At 37.6% G+C, this 23,567-nt stretch overlaps 1 protein-coding gene across 7 annotated transcripts in view; it reads right to left on the bottom strand.

Moving 5' to 3' along the window:
* AKT3 (AKT serine/threonine kinase 3) overlaps nt 1-23,567 on the bottom strand; it is a 148,472-nt gene that overhangs the window by 40,332 nt on the left and 84,573 nt on the right. For all 7 annotated transcript variants that reach the window (XM_061471148.1, XM_061471147.1, XM_061471150.1 and 4 more), the window contains exons 4-8: nt 16,578-16,689; nt 14,926-15,070; nt 7,823-7,954; nt 5,049-5,114; nt 3,392-3,460 (exon numbers count right to left, since the gene is read on the bottom strand). In XM_061471148.1, coding sequence (XP_061327132.1) covers nt 3,392-3,460; nt 5,049-5,114; nt 7,823-7,954; nt 14,926-15,070; nt 16,578-16,689 — 524 coding nt within the window. The remainder of the gene's footprint in view (nt 1-3,391; nt 3,461-5,048; nt 5,115-7,822; nt 7,955-14,925; nt 15,071-16,577; nt 16,690-23,567) is intronic.

The following is a 23,567-nucleotide window of genomic DNA, read 5'->3' as shown; positions in this document are numbered from 1 at the left end:
AAGACCTTGCGCCCACTGTAGGAGAGGATCTGGTTCAAGACCATCTTAAAAATCTGAACGTGCACAAGTCCATGGGTCCTGATGAGATCCATCCGCGGGTCCTGAAGGAGCTGGTGAATGAAGTTGCAAAGCCACTGGCCATCATATTTGAGAAATCATGAAGTTCCCGATGACTGGGAAAAGGGAAATATAACCCCCATTTTCAAGAAGGGGAAAATGGATGACCCAGGGAATTACAGACCAGTCAGTCTCACCTCTGTGCCTGGCAAAATCTTGGAGCAGATTCTCCTGGAAGGCATGCTAAGGCACATGAAAATCAACAAGGTGCTTGGTGACAGCCAGCATGGCTTCACTAAGGGGAAATCCTGCCTGACCGATTTGCTGGCCTTCTATGATGGGGCTACAGAACTGATGGACAGGGGTAGAAAGTTGACATCACCTACCTGGACTTGTGCAAAGTGTTCGACACTGTCCCACACGACATCCTTGTCTCTAAATTGGAGAGGCATCAATTTGATGGATGGACCACTCGGTGGATAAAGAACTGGCTGGATGGCCGCACACAAAGAGTTGTGGTCAATGGCTCAATGTCCAACTGGAGACCAGTAATGAGTGGCGTCCCTCAAGGATCGGTGTTTGGACTGCTGCTGTTCAACATCTTCATTGATGACATGGACAGTGGGATTGAGTGCACCCTCAGCAAGTTTGCCGATGACACCAAGCTGTGTGGTTCGGTTGATACCCTGGAGGGAAGGAATGCCATCCAGAGGAACCTTGACACGCTTGTGAGGTGGGCTGATGCCAACCTCATGAAGTTTAACCATGCCAAGTGCAAGGTCCTACACCTGGGTCAGAGCAATCTCAGGCACAGCTACAGGTTGGGCAGAGAAGAGATTCAGAGCAGCCCTGCGGAGAAAGACTTAGGGGTGTTGGTTGATGAGAAAATGAACATGGGCCGGCAGTGTGCACTTGCAGCCCAGAAAGCCAACCGTATCCTGGGCTGCATCAAAAGGAGCGTGACCAGCAGGTCGAAGGAGGTGACTCTGCCCCTCTACTCTGCTCTTGTGAGACCTCACCTGGAGTATTGTGTGCAGTTCTGGTGTCCTCAACATAAAAAGGACATGGAATTGTTGGAACAAGTCCAGAGGAGGACCACGAGGATGATCAGGGGACTGGAGCACCTCCTGTATGAAGACAGGCTGAGGAAGTTGGGGCTGTTCAGCCTGGAGAAGAGAAGGCTGCGTGGAGACCTCACAGCAGCCTTCCAGTATCTGAAGGGGGCCTATAGGGATGCTGGAGAGGGACTCTTCACTAGAGACTGTAGTGATAGGACAAGGAGTAATGGGTTAAAACTTAAGCAGGGGAAGTTTAGATTGGATATAAGGAGGAAATTCTTTCCTGTTAGGGTGGTGAGGCACTGGAATGGGTTGCCCGGGGAGGTTGTGAATGCTCCATCCCTGGCAGTGTTCAAGACCAGGTTGGACGAGGCCTTGGGTGAGATGATTTAGCGTAAGGTGTCCCTGTCCACGGCAGAGGGGTTGGAACTAGATGATCTTAAGGTCCTTTCCAACCCTAATTATTCTATGATTCTATGAACTTTCTATTCCACATCTTTAGCCAAAAAGAAGCACATAAGCGAATCAGAAGAGTTTCTTCAAAGAAAATTGCCTACTTAGTTAGGGAATGCTCATTATTTTCCACTGTGGCAAAAATTTATGGTTAGATTCACTGAATTAGGGAACCACTAGCAAAGAAGGTGAGCAACTCTAACAAACAAGAGCATCACACCTGAAAAAAGTGACACACCCTTGCCAAAGTACATTGCAATTATTTAAATCCCAGTAAGCAAAAGCAGGCTGCCACCAAGAGACCCATGACACAAGATGTCTGCAGCATTTACCACAAAGGTGCCCTGCCCAACGCAGACGAATGCAAGATACACACCTGATCAAAACATAGTGTCAGAGTATTCAATCATAAGAAAGGAGCTGAAAACATTCCCTCTGGGCTCTGCTCTGCATTCAGATACGGCAGAAAAGTATCTTACAAAAAGGTAAGTGTCTGAACGATAGGCTGATTTTCAAAACACTTTCAAAGTATATCCCCTGAGATTACAGAAATACAGTAAGATCTTACACAGACAAAACTTAAGAAGAATTAGCTAACTCATTAAGGCGCCACGTTTAAAATGCATTGTAAATAGCACTGACTTACTATTGCTGACACAAGTTCGATGTTAAATAAGCCAGCTGAGTGTCCAAGAGAAGGCTGTTATCCCATTACTGCTGAGGAAGATTTTTGTGTCCAACTAGCCAAAATGGTTAAACGCCTGTGATGTCCAGAAATGGGTTTATACATATTGAGTCAAAAAGTCATCCTCCCATTCGAGAACCCTATAGTCATGGCTGGTAGAAGGCCATGAACAAGTTAGAATGTAAATGGGCTTCAGATTGAGCACTGAAATCACCAAAGCAACAAATGCAAGACAGGCACTCTGGGGGTGCTCAGGCATTAGGGTTATAGCTGAAGACAGTTTCATCGTAGGAGAACACAGGAAAAGGATAATGAAAAACATGGTACCATACTGCAGCAATTCCTGAATGAAGGAATAGTTTTCTAATAAAAAAAGCTAGTGGAAATACTTAGTACTTTAGTGTTATTATGCAGCATATAGTAGACAAAATAAGGAAAACCCCCTAGTTAATGTTGTAATCTGACACAGTCTGAATAGCAAACAGCACTTAAAAGGGAGATGAAAGCCCTCTTCTTAGATTGCAATTCTCTTTAAATCCACTTGACGGATATAGTTTTTGATATTACATTCTTCAGGAAATAGCTGGAAGACAGCAATGGCTTAAAGGCTAACTACACTAATAAGTTTAACACTTAACTTCAAATTTCCAAAGTACACAGCAAGTGAAGAGGAAGAAGTAATGAAAAATATGAACACTTTTCTCATACATATTTGCAACAGCTACAGCAAAGAAGAAAGCGCATATTTCACATTAGGACAAAAATAAGACTAGTAACCTTATTTTTGATTGTTTGCACTACATTATGACCATTTCATGCCAGAACATGCTATAATATGCTTGAAGAAAAAACAGTAAGATGTTTGTAATTATCTCTCTACCATGAAATTATCTTTCAAAAATCTAATTTTTTCCGGAATAAGAACTACTTTTGACAAAAAATCCTACTTTTTTTTTGACAGCACAGCTGTAAAACACATCCACATTTCTTTTAAATAACAGTTTTAAAAAATACAAAGAAAAAAGGCAACTTTCAAAGATACCAGAAAGCAAAAGAGGCAAGAAAAATACTATCTTTTAAAGCGTAACCCAGTGACAGTATTACTATTAAAAGTGCAGAACATCTTTTTTCTACTTACTTCTCCTCCATTAACATACTCCATCACAAAACACAAACGATCCTTTGTCTGGAAGGAATATTTCAAGGACTTGCAAAGAAAACAGCAAAACCAAACAATTATCATCTTGTATTAACCCAATTTCTTGCACTTAAACTGTAACAAAATTTAGTTTAATCCTCTTAAGCAAACAATTCTGATTTGGTGAGAACTTTCAGAGTAATTAAAAGTGTAAATTCCTATCTGGAGCTTGTGATGAATTAACAAAAACCTTCATGTCTTCCTTCAGCTCTGCCACATGCCCACTGATATGAAAACATCATGCTTGTTATAACAGAATTCTACATAGTTGCTAAAATTCACAATTCTATACAGGTTTCTTACTGCCATATATGGAACCAGCTATTCTCACTCATTTTATGATGTCCACTTCAATGATGCCCATGAAGAGAGAGATTACCATATTCTTTTTCATTTCTCCCATATCAAAACTTAAAACTGATCTAAATCTCCAGCCTGCTTTCATATCCAAAAGGAGTTTCTAGTTTCACATACCACACAATGTTAAAAACACTGATGAATATATTTATTTACATATCATTTAAAAATTGTAACCAATGTTATTATCTTAATTAAAATTTTTGACTTTTCAATGTTGATTTGATTTTGCTTGGAAAAATTATACCAAAGCAAATCTACAGATACAGTTCAAAAGAAACAAAACACAGTAGAACTACACATAACAAAATCATTAGGAGACTCGTTTGACTTAAAATACTGCATGTGTCCTTAAAATATTTGCTTAAGAATATCAGAGACATTTAAAGATGCAACTGCAGTAATTTGCACAATTTGACCGCCTACTCCTGCTTACCTTCACACTCTAAATTAAATAACTTTAGGGGATCTCATTTCTTTTGACTTTATTTCCAAGAATATTTTGGCCAAGCAATGTGAATGCAATCCTCTGCTTTCTAAAGGGTTTGGTTCACGATTTTCTAAATAGGAAAGCTTCCATGTTATACTCTGGTATTTTAATACAAAAAAGAAAATAATTTTTCCCAGCCTTAAAATACAGGTTAATCATCTTTTGAAATCAATGAAAAGACTTTCTAATACATTCTCAAAACAGAGGAATCAGAATTACTTCTACATAAGTCAGTTGTAAAATTAAAGCTGTCATGAATCTCAAAATTTTCATCTTATTTTTAACAGCTTCAATACCTTCTATTAAATATAAACCATATGAAGACAATGACACTGAGGGAGTGGGGTTTGAGCTTTGTTGCTCCATGGGCTACTTATGTTGAACAAACAGTAATTTTTATCTTTTTATTGAACTCAATTAAGTTTTCTTGATAAAAATTACTTGATATTATGTGATATCAATAACTTTTATTAAGAAAATATTCAACTTGTGATTTTTGTATATGAACAACAGTTACATTCTACAGTTAAACTGGAGGGCAGTTGAGCTTCACAAAACGTTTAGAAACTGACCTTCTGAACTCTTAAATACATATTCTGATAAATGATATGAGAGGCACTAGATAGCCACTACTTGTTTACAAATAACCACAAGAAAGACTTCCAAATTTGTAAATACTGTTCATAATGAAATACCCATCACGTTGAAAACCACCTGCTAATGTACTTAAAACTAATTCTTAATACTTACAGTTAAAAAAGGGTGTCTCGTATTTTTCAACACTCTGCTTTCTGTAAGCGTATGAGCTACTTCATCCTGAGAAATAAAGAGTAGAAGAAGTAAGTCTGAATTAACATATAAAATTGTCATTGAATTAATTAGGGGGAAAAGGTCAACACTTTCAAAAAGAATAAGCTGCACTACAGTTTTGGAAAATGATCAAACCTGAGAGAAACATGAAAAATAATTCATGTTTTCTGAAAAAAAGATTTTAAAGTAAATTTAAGTTTGGCAAAATACAATTAATGGGTTTAATTTTAGTTTTTTCTTATTTTCGTGCTTTAAATGAAATCTTTAATTTTACATCCAGTGGCAAGTAAGAAATTATAATATTGAATTTGATAGTTTGAAAATACAGACATCACAACTTCACATTTCTGGTATGAATCATCTGAACAACGTATCTACAGAGAGATTGAAGCAATTTACAAGAAACGTACACGTAATAACTTAGAGGTATCTATAAAACCTAGTCTAATCTAGTCTAATGTTAAGTAAAGACAGTTTTGCTGTTTTTAAACATTCACTCGTTTCGGGATTTGTTTTATTTTTCTCTAACTTTCTTCTATATGTAGCCATCCAAAACTCACTCCTTCCCTCCATCCCTCATCCACTTTGGCTGTCCTTAAGAGTCAAGTGAGCAGTGCTACCCTGACCGAGAGTGACGCCCTTCCTCAAGGACCATGGGAGGTGGGAAGATGTCCGTACAACCTCACCCCCTTTCCAGACAGATTTTGAGAAAGAGGCCCTCCAACTAACCCCTCTGCCAGGGGGGATGCCAGGAGGGGGACACATGGGGGGTGAGAAACAGCCTGGAGGGGTGACAGGGAGCCTCACAGTGGCAGGGCTATGGCCCCTCATGCCACCAGGTTTGCAGAGAACGGGGCAAGGCAGGGGGAAGGGGGAGAGGATGGCAGGAACAGGGCTCACCCTGCACTACATTTTCTGCAGTGCTAAGCTACCACTATTATGCAGAGCTGAAGACTAACTTAGTGCGACTCAAACCTCAACGATAGCCCTGCAGAAGTAAATATATTTAGTCAGAGTATACTTTATTATCGCTACAAATAATACCAATGTAACATCATTGTACTACATGCTTAGCAGACAGTGCTCAGCAGATAAGGTATTACTAAACCGGAAAGTAAACACAGATGTCAGGAGCTTTAAATGAGACTTTAAAAATTGTCAAAATAGGAAGTTAAACAACAACAACAGAGTTACTGGTAAGAAATTATGATGCCACTTAGCTGAATAGCAGTGCAACGCTGAGCCTATACACTACAACCGCATACTGGGGTTAAAACAAAAAACTCTTCAAAGAGATAAACAAATAAAGCTAACTTTAGGCTTGCTTATTTTTCAACCTCAGTGGTTCACCAGATACAGGGAATAAAAAGCTGGCAATAGCCAGTTTTTCTAGAATTGCTTCAGAAGTTTGTGATACTGGTAGCAATTTCCCGGTAACTGTAATATTAATCTGCCATGAAAATTTAGGATCAACAGATTTAGTCTGAACTGAGCAGATGCTACATAACCTTCTAGATACAGCTGTCAATGCATCACTTTCTGCTTTATATTATGTTAACTGTTAGGGTATGACCTTCTATAGTGCACATTATAGGCTGGGTTGGGACTGCAGATCTCTACCTAGTGACCGTCCCCTTAGCACTGATCTCCAGAGTTAAATGTTATCGATAAATCCCCATGGCATACTTACACACTCACTAGTTTAGACAGCTAAATTCATGCCCAAATCTGCTTATGTTTTCAGTATGGGAAGGAGTGGGAAAACTGGTATTTGGTGACTGTAGATAAAAAAAACACGATCCCTTCACTGGTGAAGATCTAAGCATAGTCTATTTTTTATTTTTTTCATCAGTTTCTTATCAATATACAGCCCTACTATGATAAACTTGGAGGGACTCCCGCCAAAACAAAATTCCAGTTTTGAGGAAGTCAAATTTAAAAGACTGAGGTGCTCCTATTTTTATCACAGGATGAAAGGTGTCTTTCCTTACACACTTAAATCTTCTCACTGGTCAACAAAGAGGGAGAAAAATGACCCTGGGATTGGTTTTAATTGTGTCTCCTGGTGATAAGAGCATGTAGGTTTCTTGCTCTCAACTTGTTCTATGGAAGTGGGATTCAAAACTTTAGAATTGCTACAAACAAAGCTTAGACTGGATGATCTTCAAGTTTAAACTTCTTAACATTACAACCAAGCAAAAGAGCTAGTAACACTGCACTAATCAAGCTTAATTGACTGGACAATGCAGTTTAAATTACTTCAACAGACATCAGTTTCAGACTTCTCTTGCTCCTCAAAAACTGAAAATAATTGCATTTTTAGTCCCCATCTTAGCTAACTTAGCAGAACAGAGAACAGGTCCATTAAATTAGTTTTATTTATCAAAAAAAAACCAACACAGTTCACTTAGAACTTTTTTCTTAAGTATGTAATATACCCTAGAATGCATTTTTTTCTAGTTTTAAACTTGAATTGCACTGTCTTTCTAACCAGCGAACTCTCTCAAAATGATGGCATATTCTAGATTGCAAGATGCTGGAAAAAGGCATGCAAAATGGGTACACATTCTAGTTTTTGTATTCTTGTTTTCTGAAGATACAGAAATATTTCTATCAATTTCAGTTACCGTCAAAAAAAAATATAACTTATATATTAGATATTGATCATAGTATTTGAAAATATTACACAACATTAAAACTATGATCTTCCTTACCTTTGCAATAATGACTTCTTTTTTCAAAATCTTCATAGCATAGTATTTCCCACTAGCCTTCTCTCGGACAAGGATAACTTTGCCAAATGTGCCTTTCCCCAGTAGTTTTAAATAGTCAAAATCATTCATTGTCTGTAAGAGGCAAAGAACAAGAATTAGCAAGACTTACGTTATTCACTTCCAACATGTACAAGTGTGTCCCCATATAATCAAATGGTGTTACCAAAATAGTAACAGTTTACAAAAAATAGGTACATTTCTATGATCAAGTTCATAATCATAAAATCATAGAATAGTTTATACTGGAAAAGACCTTTAAGATCATCAAGTCCAACCAGTAACCTAGCACTGTCAAGTTCACCACTAAACTATGTCCCTAAGTGTCACATCTACATGTCTGGGTCTTTCTTTTTTCAAATACCTCCAGAGATGGTGACTCAAACCACTTCCCTTGACAACCCTTTCAGGGAAGGATTTCTTCCTAATATCCAATCTAAACCTTTCCCAGTGCAACTTGAGTCCTTTTCCTCTTGTGCTTGATTGCTTATTATCTGGAAGAAGTGACCAAAACCCACCTCACTACAACCTCCTTTCAGGTAGTTGTAGAGTGTTAAGGTCCCCCCCTGAGCCTTCTCTTCTCCAGACTAAACCTCAGCCATTTTTCATAAGACTTGTGCTCTAGACCCTTCATCAGCTTTGTTGCCCTTCTTTAGACATGCTCCAGCAACTCAATGCCTTTCACTGGCATTCTTGGCTGCCTGGGCACAAGCTGGCTCATGTTCAGCTGGCTGTTGATCAACACTCCCGGGTCCTCTGGCATTGTTGTGACCCAAATGCAGGATCGCCACTTTGCCTTGTTGAACTTCACACAATTAGCCTCAGCCCATTGATCCAGCCTGTCCAGATCCCTCTGTAGACACTTCCTACCCTCAAGCAGATCTTATTTTTACAAAGCACACATAGAACAAAGCATTTAATGAATACTCCACATCTAAGAAAGCCTATCAACTCTTGTACTACCAGGGACGTAAGAATGTATCAGCAGGTTTTGCATAACACCAACCACTGTACTGACTGTTTTTCTAAAACATACACGATCCTTACTGCAGTATTATACCAGTAAGACTCTACTGAAGTCTTTGTATTAGAAGTGGACTTTTAAAAAATTGAGTACAGATTACAATTATACGTTTTTTACATTAATCAACCTGGCTCTGAAAGGAAAAGGTATCAAGTTATCCTCTCTCATATGACTCCATTATAGTGACCATTCAAGCATCTAGTACTGCCCTAGTTTTGCAGGTTAAATACAGCACATCCGAGAGCTGGTTCCATTATACAATTTGAGTCTAGTAGGTTTATCAACTCAACTGGAGTGGCACACATTGAAAGCATATGACCAGATGATCTCAGATCCCAAAGCAGTTTAGTCACTTTCATAAGCACATAGCCTGAGTCAATAATCATCTTAATTCTGCAAGTTCATTTCACAGACAGTTCAGAAGCACCAATCCTATAGTCTATGCATTAGCTGCAAAGATGAGGATACTGGAAAAAACAGCGCATTACTGAAATACAGTGACTGAAGAGGGTCACTTTGGAATGACAGCTGGGTTATTTTGGCTAACTCAGGGGCAAACACTGGTTTCCACCATGTGCTTCCAAAGCCCATCTTTCAGCGCACTGTGTTACCGGCTTCACTGCAGCACCACATCACACAGGCACCCAGGAACCTTGAGGAAATCAGTTAAAAGCTCTGAAAAACAACACGCTCACCTATTCTTGTTATAGTACTGTCCTGCAGTGTCAATAATCTTCCTTCTTTTGTGAATAATACACCATGAAACATTTATGAAGAATAATTATGCTCCGAGTCTCAGTTTTGCTAAATTGCATATACTTAATCCTTTTATGTGTGAGGAAAAGATCATGCCTTATCTTCCATCTTCCCAGAGTCCCTCTCTACCACTAGTTGCTGCCTCAGTCAGTTCTCTTGCATACTGGCATTCCAGATAAACTTCTACTTGTGCCTTCCACAACGTAATTAATAATTTCCTTATTTCCAGCAGAAACACTTCTACAGTGCCTACATGTCTCACACACATTCTAAGTGTAGAGCTATTGGGCATATCTCCACTGTGCAATCACAAGCAATGGTAGAAAAATATATTCTCTTGTAAGAAAAAATTAAGGCAAAAATTTCCTTCTGAAATTATTTATTCCTTTAAAATTGAGTCCATAATACTATTACTGTGGATCTGAAGTTGCTATCGACAAATGCAATGCTGTGAAAATAATGCATGCAATGGCTCACTGTCAGTTTGAAATCTGCTCACATAAGGGGTGAAACTGAAGTTCCACTAAACAGATGAATGCTGTAATTCCTTAGCTTTTACACATTCAACCTACAACCTAAAAGCAGCAAAAAATCTCCAACAGACTACTTAAGGTAACATCTGGCTAGCTGGGTATTTCAAAGCTTTATTTAAGAGAAGATGCTTTCCATACATCAATTTTCTAGCTACATCAGCAGGAATTAAATCTTTGTCCAACGTAATGGTTGATATGTAGCTTCTAAGCGATCTTGGTGAACTCCATTCTTTGCTCACTTAAACATTCTGCAGTGACAGACCTTATTTTGCTGCCAAAACCACCCTACATCAGGAAGAGCAAAACCGTGTTTATTCCAGTAAGAAATATGAGTAACAGATATGTCAAAGGCTTAGTATACTTTCTACTTAAAGCAAACTCACTTTACAGAAGTCAGTGTAAAATAAAAAAATTATGACCACAAATCCTTCAACGGTCACCTTTTCCAAAAACTAGCACAATGTGTCAAAACCAGTGACTCATGGTGCAGTATATAAAGTTGTGATCCAAACTCTCTGTGACTGCTAGTACTTAATCAGCTAAAGGTAAGACTTCACAAATATCACAGTCAGTACTTTGGAAAGTTAGGTTATCTACTTCAATAGTTCTATAATAACCATAAAGCAAACACAACTGCCTTTGTGCTGAAGGAGTGAAAACTGACAAAACCACATGAAAAATCCACAATGCATTCAAAACATAATTTAGACAGTGGATGAGTAACTCAGAGCACAGCCCTCCATATCTTCAGTCATAAGTTAACACGTTCCTTGATGAAGAGCGACCACCAGTTTTATTGATAATACTGAGTTACTGACCGTAACAACTTATTACTTACAATAGGCAAATATTCATGGTATCATAAGCAGTCTCAAAGGCCTTCTTCCCACACTTCTCATCTTTGAGAGGCTGGACTTAGAGAGGGACCAGAATCTGAATATAACCATCTCAAAAGCAGCCCTTTGCCCACACAAAGAAGGCGGATCTTGGCTCAGCTGATCACAGACATGGGTTTGATGCTAAGGGCAGCAAGCCAGTCAAATTGAAAGACTCATTTGCCTAAAATTTGCTTACATAATGTTAATCAAAGCAGTCATAAATCTAGCTGTAAGCTCTGTAAAAACAAGTTAAAAATATATGTGTATTTACAAGAAGAAGGTAATAGGCTTGCGAGATTTTGATCAGTGGCTTAACAGCAGGTTATGGCAGCAGTCCTAGTTCTAAGAATAAAGTCTCCTGATGTTCTCATTCTTTAGAAGCTCAGCAGAATGCTTAGAGATGATACACAGTGCAGGGTAACTCAAACGTCTGCCAAAGAACACAGGACCTTGGGAGATAAAAACACAGATGCCATAGCTAAGGGTGTGTTGAAAACCAATGGAGAAATGGAAATACTTCCTAAACCTGAGGGATGTTGGTAAACAACTTTGGAGGCTCCCATTAGGCTAGATTCTTTCTCCTTGATGATTTTTCCCACCTTTTTCATCTTTACCAAACTCTGAGAATTTAATCTTTTTCCTCATTACATCACTTTCTTGTTTCCTCTGAAAAATCTATTATTTACTTATCCTGCACCCTGCAAAATGAATTTGAAAACAAAGGAAAAGCAATAAAGCTACAGGAAACTGCACCAACCAAAGAACCGCATGGTGTTCAGCCTTCTCTAAAGCTTATTTACTTCCCTATGGATGACATATTCAAAAGAATACACCCTACTACTGGTGTTGAAAATTCCTGCCAAGGAACTATTTTTAAAAAATTCCTCATTTGCATAAGGATGATACCACTTGGAGTTTTCATCTGATTTCATGAGGAAGAAACTCTACTTACAAGGAATAGTACAGCAAGAAACTAAACCAGTTTGCTATGAATTTCTAGTGCTCTGAATTTTAGAGATGCTACTACTGTAAAACTTAAGTGGTACACTGCCACCACTGAAAAAATGAGGGGGGAAAAAAAAAGAAAAGAAAAGGAAAAAAACAGGCTTTTGGTTCTTCAGCTAATCTGGTCAGGGACATTGCTGTCAGGTCTGTTCAAATCAAATTCCACCTCCTAAAGACCATGTTCTTTGTAAACCTTTTGCTACCTTTTCAGAGAAGAACAGGCCCACTCCTCTCTGTCTTGTTTCTTATTTCTTAATCTGATTATGCTCTTCTACTCATATGTATACCATCTGGTGCACGCACAAGCAAAATTCACTGGGCTCAGATGTAAAAATCAGGTGACAAAACCAGCTTGTAGGACACATTGCACAAAAAATCCCTGAAATGAAAAGAAATCCAATACACACCCCACACCCCCCCAAGCAGTAAAATGCATTAAGTCATTATAACAGAAATGGTTCGATTACATTAACAGCTACAAAAGCTTAAACAGAAGTTTTTCAGAAACATTTTGACAAAACAGAAACAGCTCTAAAAAAAATACATTTTTTCCCAATTTCAATTAACATAGAAGGAGTGACAACTCCGCATCACTATATTATTTGTGATTCCAAGAACTTTTGAGAACCTTTCGCTAAAGTCTTCCAATAGTCAGAAATCTGGGATTTTGAGTCTTGGAAGAAAGACAATCCTTGTGGACACCAGCACGCTCTTCACTGACTAAAGAAACTCCATTCTGCTCTATTATAAGGTGTTGAATATCACCATTTTTCATTTCACCTTTCTCTCATAGAGTTTGCTCTTGGCTTGTTGCCAAAGCCATTAAATACTCTGCAATACTGCACACGCACTGTCCCAGTGGCTTATTTCAGCATTTCTTAAAGCATCAGTGCCAAGACAGAAACTAAATTGATCTTCCTCCTCCTTTTCTTGTTCCCACAAACCCTTTTGTTTTATGGGAAAATGCACTGCACTGTGAACAAGGAAGACATACACATCAGATAAACTTCTTATATTAGAAAGCATTAATTTTGACACCTTGAAAATGCTTGCTGTTATGCAGTGGTTTTGTACTCCACTAAGAGGAGTACAGGCTTGGAACCATGCTCTGATATTTAACAGAGCAAACTCAAATCCTTTCCACATAATCACACTGCTTCTCAGAAGACTGACACATCTTGAACGCTGCCTCTGCCTTGCTGTCACTTATCATATTGTACCCTGCAGCATAAACATTAAATATCTATGTCGCAAGGCTAAAAGTTCAATGTCAGCCTGACAATGTATGATAGGAGTATTGTTACAGCTGTATATAATTAGCTTTCACCTTTTTCTACAGCAGAAAAAGGTTAGAAAATTGCATACAATGAAACAACATGAAAGAATTGTTTACTCTGCAAACTTCTCAGAAGTTAGGACGTGACAGAACTAAACTAACACCTTTATTATATTTGTCATATCCATAAGAGTATAGTTTTCAGCCACTGATGTTTCTATGATTCTTGCTTCATACACTGCAACAAACAAAACATGCTTTATGAGTAAAGGAACACATTCACTATTTCTTTTCATTGTTCATCATTCAAAAGCATTCAGTTGCATTAGCTATAAGACTATTTTGCTCTGTCAGCAGACTTCCTCTTAGTTTTCTACAGGTTTCACACTTCTACATAAAAAGAATAAAGCCAGTCCTATAGAAAGAGATTATTATTTCTCATGCAATTTCAATGCATTTCTTGAGTCTGGTCAACCCTGTATAGTAAATGAGAGACATCCATTTCAGTGATCCATTCTTCAAGAGTAGTTCATACTTACAGAATCACAGGACAAAATGGAAACACAAAATAATAATAAGCAAATTTCTCTGTGGCATTGAAGCTTTAAAACATGCTCTTAGTTGTATGCTTATCACAATGACTCTGAAAATGCAACTACTAGTATGTTATAGCCAACAAGACACATATTCCTACTTACACCAAAAGCTGTGAAGGATTAAAAAAAAATAAAACATTGTTTTCCCTTACTTCATTGAAAACTAAAGCAGAGTTATTTTCCCAGTTAGCAAAAAACAAGGTCATTAAACCCCAAATCCTGCTAGCCTTTTTCATGCAAATTATCTAAATTGTACTGGGTATCATTTGCATGAGAAAGGGTGCAAATCTACTTGTCTAAAGAAAATATTTTATTACCACACTTCTAGAAGAGTAAACAAACAAAAAGAAAAATATGAAATACTAAAACAATAAGCAGAACATTAACATGTGCCTGAACAGCTGAACTTTGTTTTTCAGAAGTGCTGCATCAGAGAGCATAACAAATAAATAAAACTAAAGCAGTTCACCTTTACTGAAAAAAAGATGAACTTTTTAACAAGGGTAGGCAGTAACAGGACAAAGGGGAATGGCTTTAAGCTGAAACAGAGTAGATGTAGGTTAAACATTAGGAAGAAATTCTTCACTATGAGGGTGGTGAGACACTGGAGTAGGTTAAACATTAGGAAGAAATTCTTCACTATGAGGGTGGTGAGACACTGGACCAGGTTGCCCAGAGAAGCTGCGGATGCCCATCCCTGGAAGTGTTCAAGGCCAGGTTGGACAGGGCTTTGAGCAACCTGGTGGTTGAGCCTGTGGCAGGTGGATTGGAACTAGATGATCTTTAAGGTCCCATCCAACCAAACCATTCTGTGATCCTAGGATTCTATAAAATAAACACATATGTATTTTTCTGCTTATAATACATTGAAATGTATGTAGAAATACCAGTCCCTGTATATTGTTTTACCCAACTAGATCATTCTACAGACATTATTTTATGTATCAGTCTTGTCAGTTCTTTTTTTAATGTCATTACCTTTCTTTTATGATGGGTTGTTGAAGCATCCATCTCTTCTTCTCCTATATTGTCTATCTGTGAAGTTGGACTACAGTTCATCCTCTCCTCTTCTTGCCTCTGAAGTCTGTCTGCTACAGCCTGGATTGCTTCTGTCCATTCTTCCCTACCATGAACAAGCCAAAATCCCTATTAGAACTCAAATCCCAATAAATGATTTATAAGGTTTTTCACACGCTACATCGCTTTAATGTTCAATTCTCATGTTACACAGCAAGAGACTCATATAAATCCATCACTTCAATTTCTTTCCAAATTCTGCATTATGTTAAAGATGGTGAAGTTCAGCAGCATCAAAAAGGATCGCTGCATGGTTAATTTCAAGAATTACCAGTGTCTGATTTTGTAAATACATTAACAGTGAAAACCTGAAAACACTTGTTCCAGGTATAACATAGCTCAGAGCATAGAATGTCACCTCCTATCCAATACTATCTGATAACAACTTGCTGTTTTAACAGACCTTTTATAAAATTCTCCCTCTCTGTGAGACATTTTCACAGACAAAAAAAAAAAAAAAGATTTATTAAAACATGTTGTGTGTTCAACTCTTTTTCTGCCTTCACTTAAAACTCAACTTGTTGGCTAATTTCAAATTCCCCCAAGAAAAAGGTCCTCAAAGATAACTGAATTCCTACAAGCATCACAAAAAACAGCTGCACAGAGAGGCAGGCCTAGATGAGGGTTTCTGTGGAGACACTAGCCAGGGCAGCTGAGTCCATGGCTATTCTGTGCACCAGCTAACCAGCACAGACACACCAGCTATCCCATCAGCACACCACAGCCCTACACCAAGTGCAGCACCTGCTGTTTCTGCTCAGCCAGCAAGGGATACAGGAGAACTCTGGTGCTACTACTGAAAGCTGTCAGAAGTGCTACGCTGCATACACAGAAGAAAGACAGGGTACAGAAAAAGTCTAAGGTAGAATAAAAAAAAAATCTAAGTGAATATACTAATGACAGAGAAACAACAGCTAAAGCAAAATCGTTATTGGTTTGGTTTTTTTTTGTTACAAACAACATGAATAAAACCAAATCATAATATTAATCTCAACAGGACAGATGCCCACAGTGGGAAGACTCAGTGCATCTAACCAGAGACACAGTATAAAACATTTTAGCAAGGTACACCATCCCGTATCTCCTACATTCTTTTGAGGCATTAAATAACCTCATTCTTATGAGTTTGTGTATGTTTAAGGAAACAAGAAAAACTAATAAGCAAAGATAAAATAAATTTTATCAAGCATGCTGCTTTCTGTGCCAAAAAAATCCCGAGCGTATTAGAATGAGAAAAAGGAAAATTTAAGATAGCAAGCCTGGAAAATCCTTTAATGCAGGCTTCGACTGTTCAAAATTTAACACTTCAGAGACATATCATGACATAGTTTTGGCTTATTTGAACACACTCATCCCACCTACTCACAGGCAACTGAACACTAGCTATGAGCTCAGATAATATATTACAGAAGCTGACTTACAAATTCTTCAACTAACTGTTCAGATGTGCTCAGAATGTCACAGTTCCAAGTGCTGATCACTGTGCCATCCCAGTAGAGACTGTGCTGAGGCTTTTGTGTGAAAAATATGGAAAGCAAAAATAAAACCCTCACCGTTCCTCTGGCGTGTCTACATGGAACGTCCTCTCTATGACAGTGGTCCACTGAAGACATCTGATAATAAACGTGTTTGGCTTTGGTCGCTCTGTTTTCATTAGCTGACATTCTAGAGAAATACATGACATTGGCATTTTTAGACATTGCCAGTTAATGGATGAAGAGCAAATGAAATTACTTAGATGAAATACAGATAGCTTATGTATACCTATCCAGCATGTATCCACTACACATAAGGAAATACAGTATGTCAATATAACCATAGGCTTCAATAAAAGGTAGAAGGTAATAATCATAAGGTGAAGAAAGCAGTCAGAGGACTTGATGAAATGTGTATCATTGCCCATATGAACAGTGCAATCTTCATTTGCAAACTAGGTCTGTGTTATAAGGGTAAGAAAAGTACTAGAGCCCGGACTGCTCTAGTATGCCAAGGTAACAGCAGTAGCCACAGGCATATTTTTCCATCTGTACCTGGCAGGAGGAATATGACATTTTCCCTTCAATGGTAACCATGCCACAATTACCCATGCTACTGTCACTTTAGGATTAGATTTATTGTAAAATACCCTATTTGAGAAAGTTCAGATGTTGAAACTAGCTTGATTATTAAATATAGAATAACCATACACAGGGGGACTGTCCCAGGAAACCGTTCAGTTCTGTTGGTGCCCCAGAGCAGAATCAGGTATTGAATCTATGCTATTTCTCCTAAGTATTTCCCTACACTTGTTCTACAGTCCCCAAAAAGCAGTAAATTCAAAACCTTTGTAACCAAACTATTCCATCCAGCTATAAAGAAATTAATTATTTTTATAGTTGGATTTTTTTCCTAGTATTTAATTTTCCTATAATTTAAGCATATTGCTTCTTGCCCTATTGACTAATTTATCTTTTCAGTAGCTATCCCTTTTAGATATTCAAACACTATTTTATCTCTCTTCAGTCTTCCCTGGCCTAAATCAATTCAACCAACTTAACCTCACAGACTGTGCTTTCAGATCCAAGATCTTCCTTGTCACACAAATCTAGACACAGAGCAGACTGCCTATTACTCCTCTCTCACAAGACCACAACACTGGTAATTCAGGCAATGGTTCAATTAAACTGTGTGCTAGATTTTACAGTGTATCACAGTGCACTAAATATTACATCTGCAAAACACTGAGTTACTTAACTCTTTATTCATGCAAGTATATTTAAACATTTTTGTGACATTAAGGTTACTCTGTCAAAAGTGCAGTTTGTTTTCCTGCAGCTACCACGGAATAGACACAAACACTGCATCTCATGTTCTGGAATACTATCACTTCTTCAAAGCTGATCCAGACCAAACGTGTGATCTAAAATGATTCATCAGGTTCACAAATCAAACAATAATGAATATGGCAACACACTTCTTGTTCATTTACAATTGGCTGTAACTTCCTTTTGGCAGAGCTACCACCTACCAGCTGACCTACACCCTTTTACTGATGTGGCTGACTATACTTTAGCATGAAACCTTACATTTATTCTTAGTGAGTTACATTTTATTTATTCCAGTTAATGTCAATGCTTTACAAAAGGCATGTGATATGACGTGCACCACTTCACAAGGCATGCTATTCTCTCACAGATATGAATTATATGTTTTATGTATTTTTTCTTCACGAATTCAGGGTCTTGAAACCTCAACCATCACTGACAATTTTATAGGAATGTGTTTTAAATATTCTCCAAGGAGCTTTGTAAGACCCAGCAAACTTCCAGCCACCCAACATACCTAAGTACTGCCTCCCTCAGTTTTGCTTTCTTATGTCTTTATTGTTGTTGTTAATTGTACACAAGACACATACTCATAGCTGACCTTCTGAAATGCAGCTGCATACTGAAAATACATTAAAGCAATTCTCTTTTAATATTACTAGCTGATAACAAGCTTAAAGCCTTAGTTCAAGGCACTGATTGTATATACGAAAATCTAACCAGTTTGGGACACTATTATGTAAGAAATGACCTCTGCCTCCACGATATAAAGCCACACTAAGTATCATCAGACTTACTTGTACTGGACCATCTTGTAATACAGGCATGAAAGAACTGATGTTAGGGCAGTCTTTGTGAGCCCACCTTGATTTAAGAACTTCCATGCATACTGCAATTTTTATATTTGAAATTTGAAAAAGCAAAGAAGAGTGGAAGTGGGTATGTCTGTCAATACAATGGTTTTTCTGCAGCTTAGCAGGACACCTCAGAAGCTTTACAGACGTGGGAGAGAAACAAAGGAAATGTTGCACTGCAAAGGTGTATATTTTTTGATGCAAAAACCGTTCACCATATACTTATGTAAGTCAGACTGCTCACCGCTCAGGGGAGTGGCATTGCATTTAACAAACCTGCATACACTGTGGAGACTCAAAAGAGAAACAGCAATCCAACCACACTGCTTTTATTAACTCAGGGAGGTCTTGGGTGGGATGAGAGGCATCCTCAAAATTTAGAAGAAAGAGCTACAGCAGAATGGACACAGGAAGAAGGAATTTAACACAGAAGCTGGAAGAGAAACAAGGAGGAGGATAGAAGCAGATGACAGGAACTTGTGGCATGATGAAGCAGAGCTGTTTAGGATACATAAGCAGGCTTGCAGCTGAGTGCAAATATTACTCATGAGATCAAAGAAACCCCATCTTCAGGGATATGATTGAAGTCCAAGTTATGAACGTGATGATGGTGAGGCTAGGGTTAACAGGCTATTTGTTTTCTTAACTGCAGCTCTACGGAATGTGTTGAGCTACCTTCACAACAGAAGAGACTAGAAGCATTGTCTACTCTAAGATTATCTCATCTTACTCCTGACAAAACCACCCTCTCAGCTTTAATCCTATCACACTTCAATCATGTAGGCTGAAATTGTCTTTGCTGGGTGTCTGCCTAAAGCTGCACACTGCTGGAAAATACTACTCTTTGGAGACAAGACTTAAAACTTGGCAAACCAAGACCTTTGATATCCTTTTAGTATTCCTGTGAAAATGTAACGCATCTGGACACACTACATGTGGGAGGGATAAGAGTGGAGTGGAAGGAGGGTAAAAAATTATAATAACAATTGCTAAAGCATAAAATCATTGAAAACCTATGCACTGAAGTATAATCCAGAGGTTACAGATATCTCCTGCCTTTACACCTGCTAAATGGAAAGCTCTTTCTCCTATATTTATAATGCCTCATCCTATTCTACAGGCAATAGTAAAAAGAAGCTGCCTTGTTGAGGCAAAATCCAACACAGAAAAATGATCTACAGTAAGTTATTTACAGAAGAGAAGTTGGGAACAAAAGACTAGAGAATTTACTAAGGAAGAAGAGTAGAAATGGGGCAGGAAAAAGACTGGAACCTGTGCAAGAAAAAAGTTATTGGGGTTAGCTAGAATATAGCTAAGCTGGAGTAGCTAGTTTAGGAGAAAGAAGGTAAAAGAAGCTGTCAGGGACAGAAAATCGAGGTGACTACGTTAGATACAGTCAAACCTGCAAAAAAGGCTATTCCAGTTGAAAAGTACATCCTTTCCAGTGCCCGTAATGGAACCAAAGATTTTAAATTTCACCATTTTTTGACTGCAAATACATACAAAAATACATACATTAAAATTGCATTAATGTAAGTTTGCCAACTCAAGCACACAAAATTGGAACTAACAGAATTAAGCCTGCCTGGGTCCAAATGCTATCTATAATATGGTCTTTATCTATACATTTAGTATAGTATATATAGTATAGTAATTAATGTATGTATTAGCATGTAGATTATGTAAATTTGTATCTACTATATATGTAGCTATATTACTGGTACTACCTATATTATTTTTTTCAGGCAGTCCTCAAAGTGAAGATGCACATTATTAACAAGAACAAAACATGGATGCATATACTAAGCTCTGTAACTACCAGAGTATTTACTCTCTGAGTTTTCATTACAGATTATTAACTAAATCAATTAAAGGTAATAAAAAATACCTTAGCAATTGAAAATGGCACTGAGAATATACATATATATATATATATATATATATATAAAAAGCCATTCCACTATCACTGAAGAATTGTTATTAAAAAAAAAAATTTCTAACAAAGCTCAATAAGCTTTTTTAATAGTCTGTTAAAAGCAGCTAAAAGTTAAATTTCTTTGTGGAAGGCTGAAATTAAATATGTATTAACTATGTTTGTATCCTTAGAGTCTGAAGCAAAAGAGTTTCAGAAAGAACTGGAGGGCTACCTGTCTTTCTCAGCTAGACGAAAGTGACTGAAGTCTGCTGATATTTAGTACACCCACATGCTTCATGTGCTGCTGTATACAAATGGTATACAAGATTCCTGTCAGGATTGCAACATGAATAAAAACTTGTTTGTGAATGTCTTTCACCTACAGATAGGGGGGGGGGGAAAGAAAAAAAAGAACTATTAAGATGAATAAGTGCTGTAATACACAGTTACTGCTAATTATCAAAATATTTTTCTATTAATTACTGGAAAAAAATTTAGTTTAAGACAGAGAGAATAGTTTGGAAACTACAAAAGAACAGAAGAATGAGTGAAACTGGCTACTGAGAGCTGGCTCTGAACACTCGAGTGATAGTTGGGTCATTACCAAGAGTAGAGAACACTCTAACATAATGTCTTCAAGTTTGCTACTATACATAAACATATGTAATTAAAGGGCTGAATCTCAACTCAAAACAGTTGGAAGTCTAAATTATCATTCAAAAAGATGAGTAAGCCAGTAAACAGACAGACTCAACTTCATGTTCTTGTATGCTAGCCATCTCCAATTTGGAATTACACATTTTAAACCTAAAGCTTTTGTCTTGCTGGGATTAAACATCAGTCATGAGAATTTTGCCCTTTAACATTAGAGGGGATGTAAAAGCTTGGGGGAGAACACTTGCTCAAAGGAGGAAAATACAAAATCAGTAACAGAAACGGACAACTTTGTTCCAACAAGTCTGTAGCACTTGTTTGGTCTTTTGGGATCTATACAGAAAAAGACAAAACTGAAACAAAACCAGTATAAAGAAGTGGAATGGAGGTTTATCAAGTACTGAACTTCCCTTTTTAAAATAAAATTTAAAAAAAAAGAAAAAAGGCAGGTATCTAGCAGGGTTTAATTCCATCTCTGTATCCACACAAAATCTGACAATTCTAAAATGCTAGGCTATCTTTTCCCAATAACTGCTACTATCTAAATTAAGTAGTTATGATAGTTAAACTCTCCTAAGCAACTCTAACTACAAACTGTATTTCAAAACGTTCTGTTTACTTTACACCATTCTGAACCACAGATGACAAAGTTTGCTTGAAGCTGTAATTACTCTGCAAAGCTGGGAAGCCAATTAGAGGGCCTAAAACCTGCCAGTTCCAAAAAAAAAAAAAAAAAGCAAAAAAAAAGCACAGATCATCTGTTCAGATTTTATTAAAAAGTTTAAAGTTTGAATTCTATAACTTTAACCATATAATCACCAGTGTTCTTTTCCTAAATACATTCATCCAGCATAAAAAATACACTAAAGCCATTTTATTATTTCATACATGGAAGCTTTCAACTTCAGCAGTTTGTTGATGTGGCTAGACAAGCATACTAAACATACAAGCAGCCATAAAAAACTGCACTAAAAAAATGAACAGAAGGTTGCATATCTGAGAAATTATTTCTAATACAAACTAAGGGTAAGCACAAAAGACAACTTCCTGCAACTATCATATGATATAAATAGTATTAAACCACTGCTTGTATTGTTTAGAATATATGCACTTTTAAATACACAGAGGGCTACCTATATACAGATATGTGTATCTACCCATCTACCTATCTGTTTGCTTTACAATTTAACCTTGATTTCTTATTCTTCTCTTGGTATTTCCTTTAAAATAAAAAACACTTACGTCCCAACCTTTACCTTCAGTTGCTACTGCCATTTTTTCTTTCTTATGTCAAAATTTAATGAATACACTGCTACAAATACTTTTTTCCATTACTGCTACTCTGCACTTCAAATCCTCACTTTTCCCTGATGACCTTTTTTGTTAGACAAGTAGTAGAGCTACTACACCATTTTCATAACATTGAGACAGATACATGTGCTTTTGCTCATAGACATATGAAAAGCCATGGCTTTTATACATTTGTATGCACACCCACACACATCCCCTTTGCTTGGTCCTCTCTCTATTCTCCCACTTGTTTACCGACTCCCTAATGGAAAACTACTTTTCTGATGCTTCTCAAAATGCTTTCTCCTTTCTCACTACATTTTATCTAAGGGGAGTATGACCCTAAAAGGAAATTTTGTCACATGGAGATGACAGAAGAGAGAACAACTTAATATCCCTTTCTTTGGTCCCAAGGAATGCAGTCTTCCCCTAAAAATGTCATTCCCAAAACTGCTGAACAGATCATTTTTCTTTATTGTCCCTTTGATCATATTGCTCTTCTCTTTGCATTCCATATGTCTTACCCAGCTCTATCAGATCAAATATAGGTAGCTTTTCAGCATGGTCTGTCTCCACAGCCTCCCCTAATCCTTGGTACCACTCTTTATCCAGTACCAAAATGCCACCCATCCTTCTACTGCTCCAATTTCAACACCACTTCTCAAAAGCATTTTTAATTTCTATTTGCCATACTGGTTCTCTTTTAAATTCTACTTAAAACCCACCTTCAGCATGTATTAAAAAAAGGGAGGGAGGGAAGGAAGGAGAGAGAAAAGAAGGGAGAAGAGAGTAAAAACCTAACCTTGACAATGGATTAGTTGTTGATGTGCTGAGACCACTGCCTGTACTACAGGCTAATACTGTCTCATTGTTTTCTCATACTCCCCCCATCTGTTTGCATCCATCTGCTGTCCCTTGCTTTATATTTGGAATTTTAGTGTTTTGGAGCAGGGACTGACTTTCTGTTCTGTACGGGTAGAAATCCCACTTCTGGGGGGCTTGGCTCATGACAAATACATGCTACAA

Source organism: Pezoporus flaviventris, unplaced genomic scaffold, assembly GCF_033815535.1.
Source record: "Pezoporus flaviventris isolate CSIRO_AGI_PZ_B2104156 unplaced genomic scaffold, CSIRO_AGI_Pfla_v1 ptg000066l, whole genome shotgun sequence".
In the NCBI taxonomy this organism is placed as follows: domain Eukaryota; kingdom Metazoa; phylum Chordata; class Aves; order Psittaciformes; family Psittacidae; genus Pezoporus; species Pezoporus flaviventris.
This window is presented reverse-complemented; position numbering and strand designations above follow the sequence as displayed.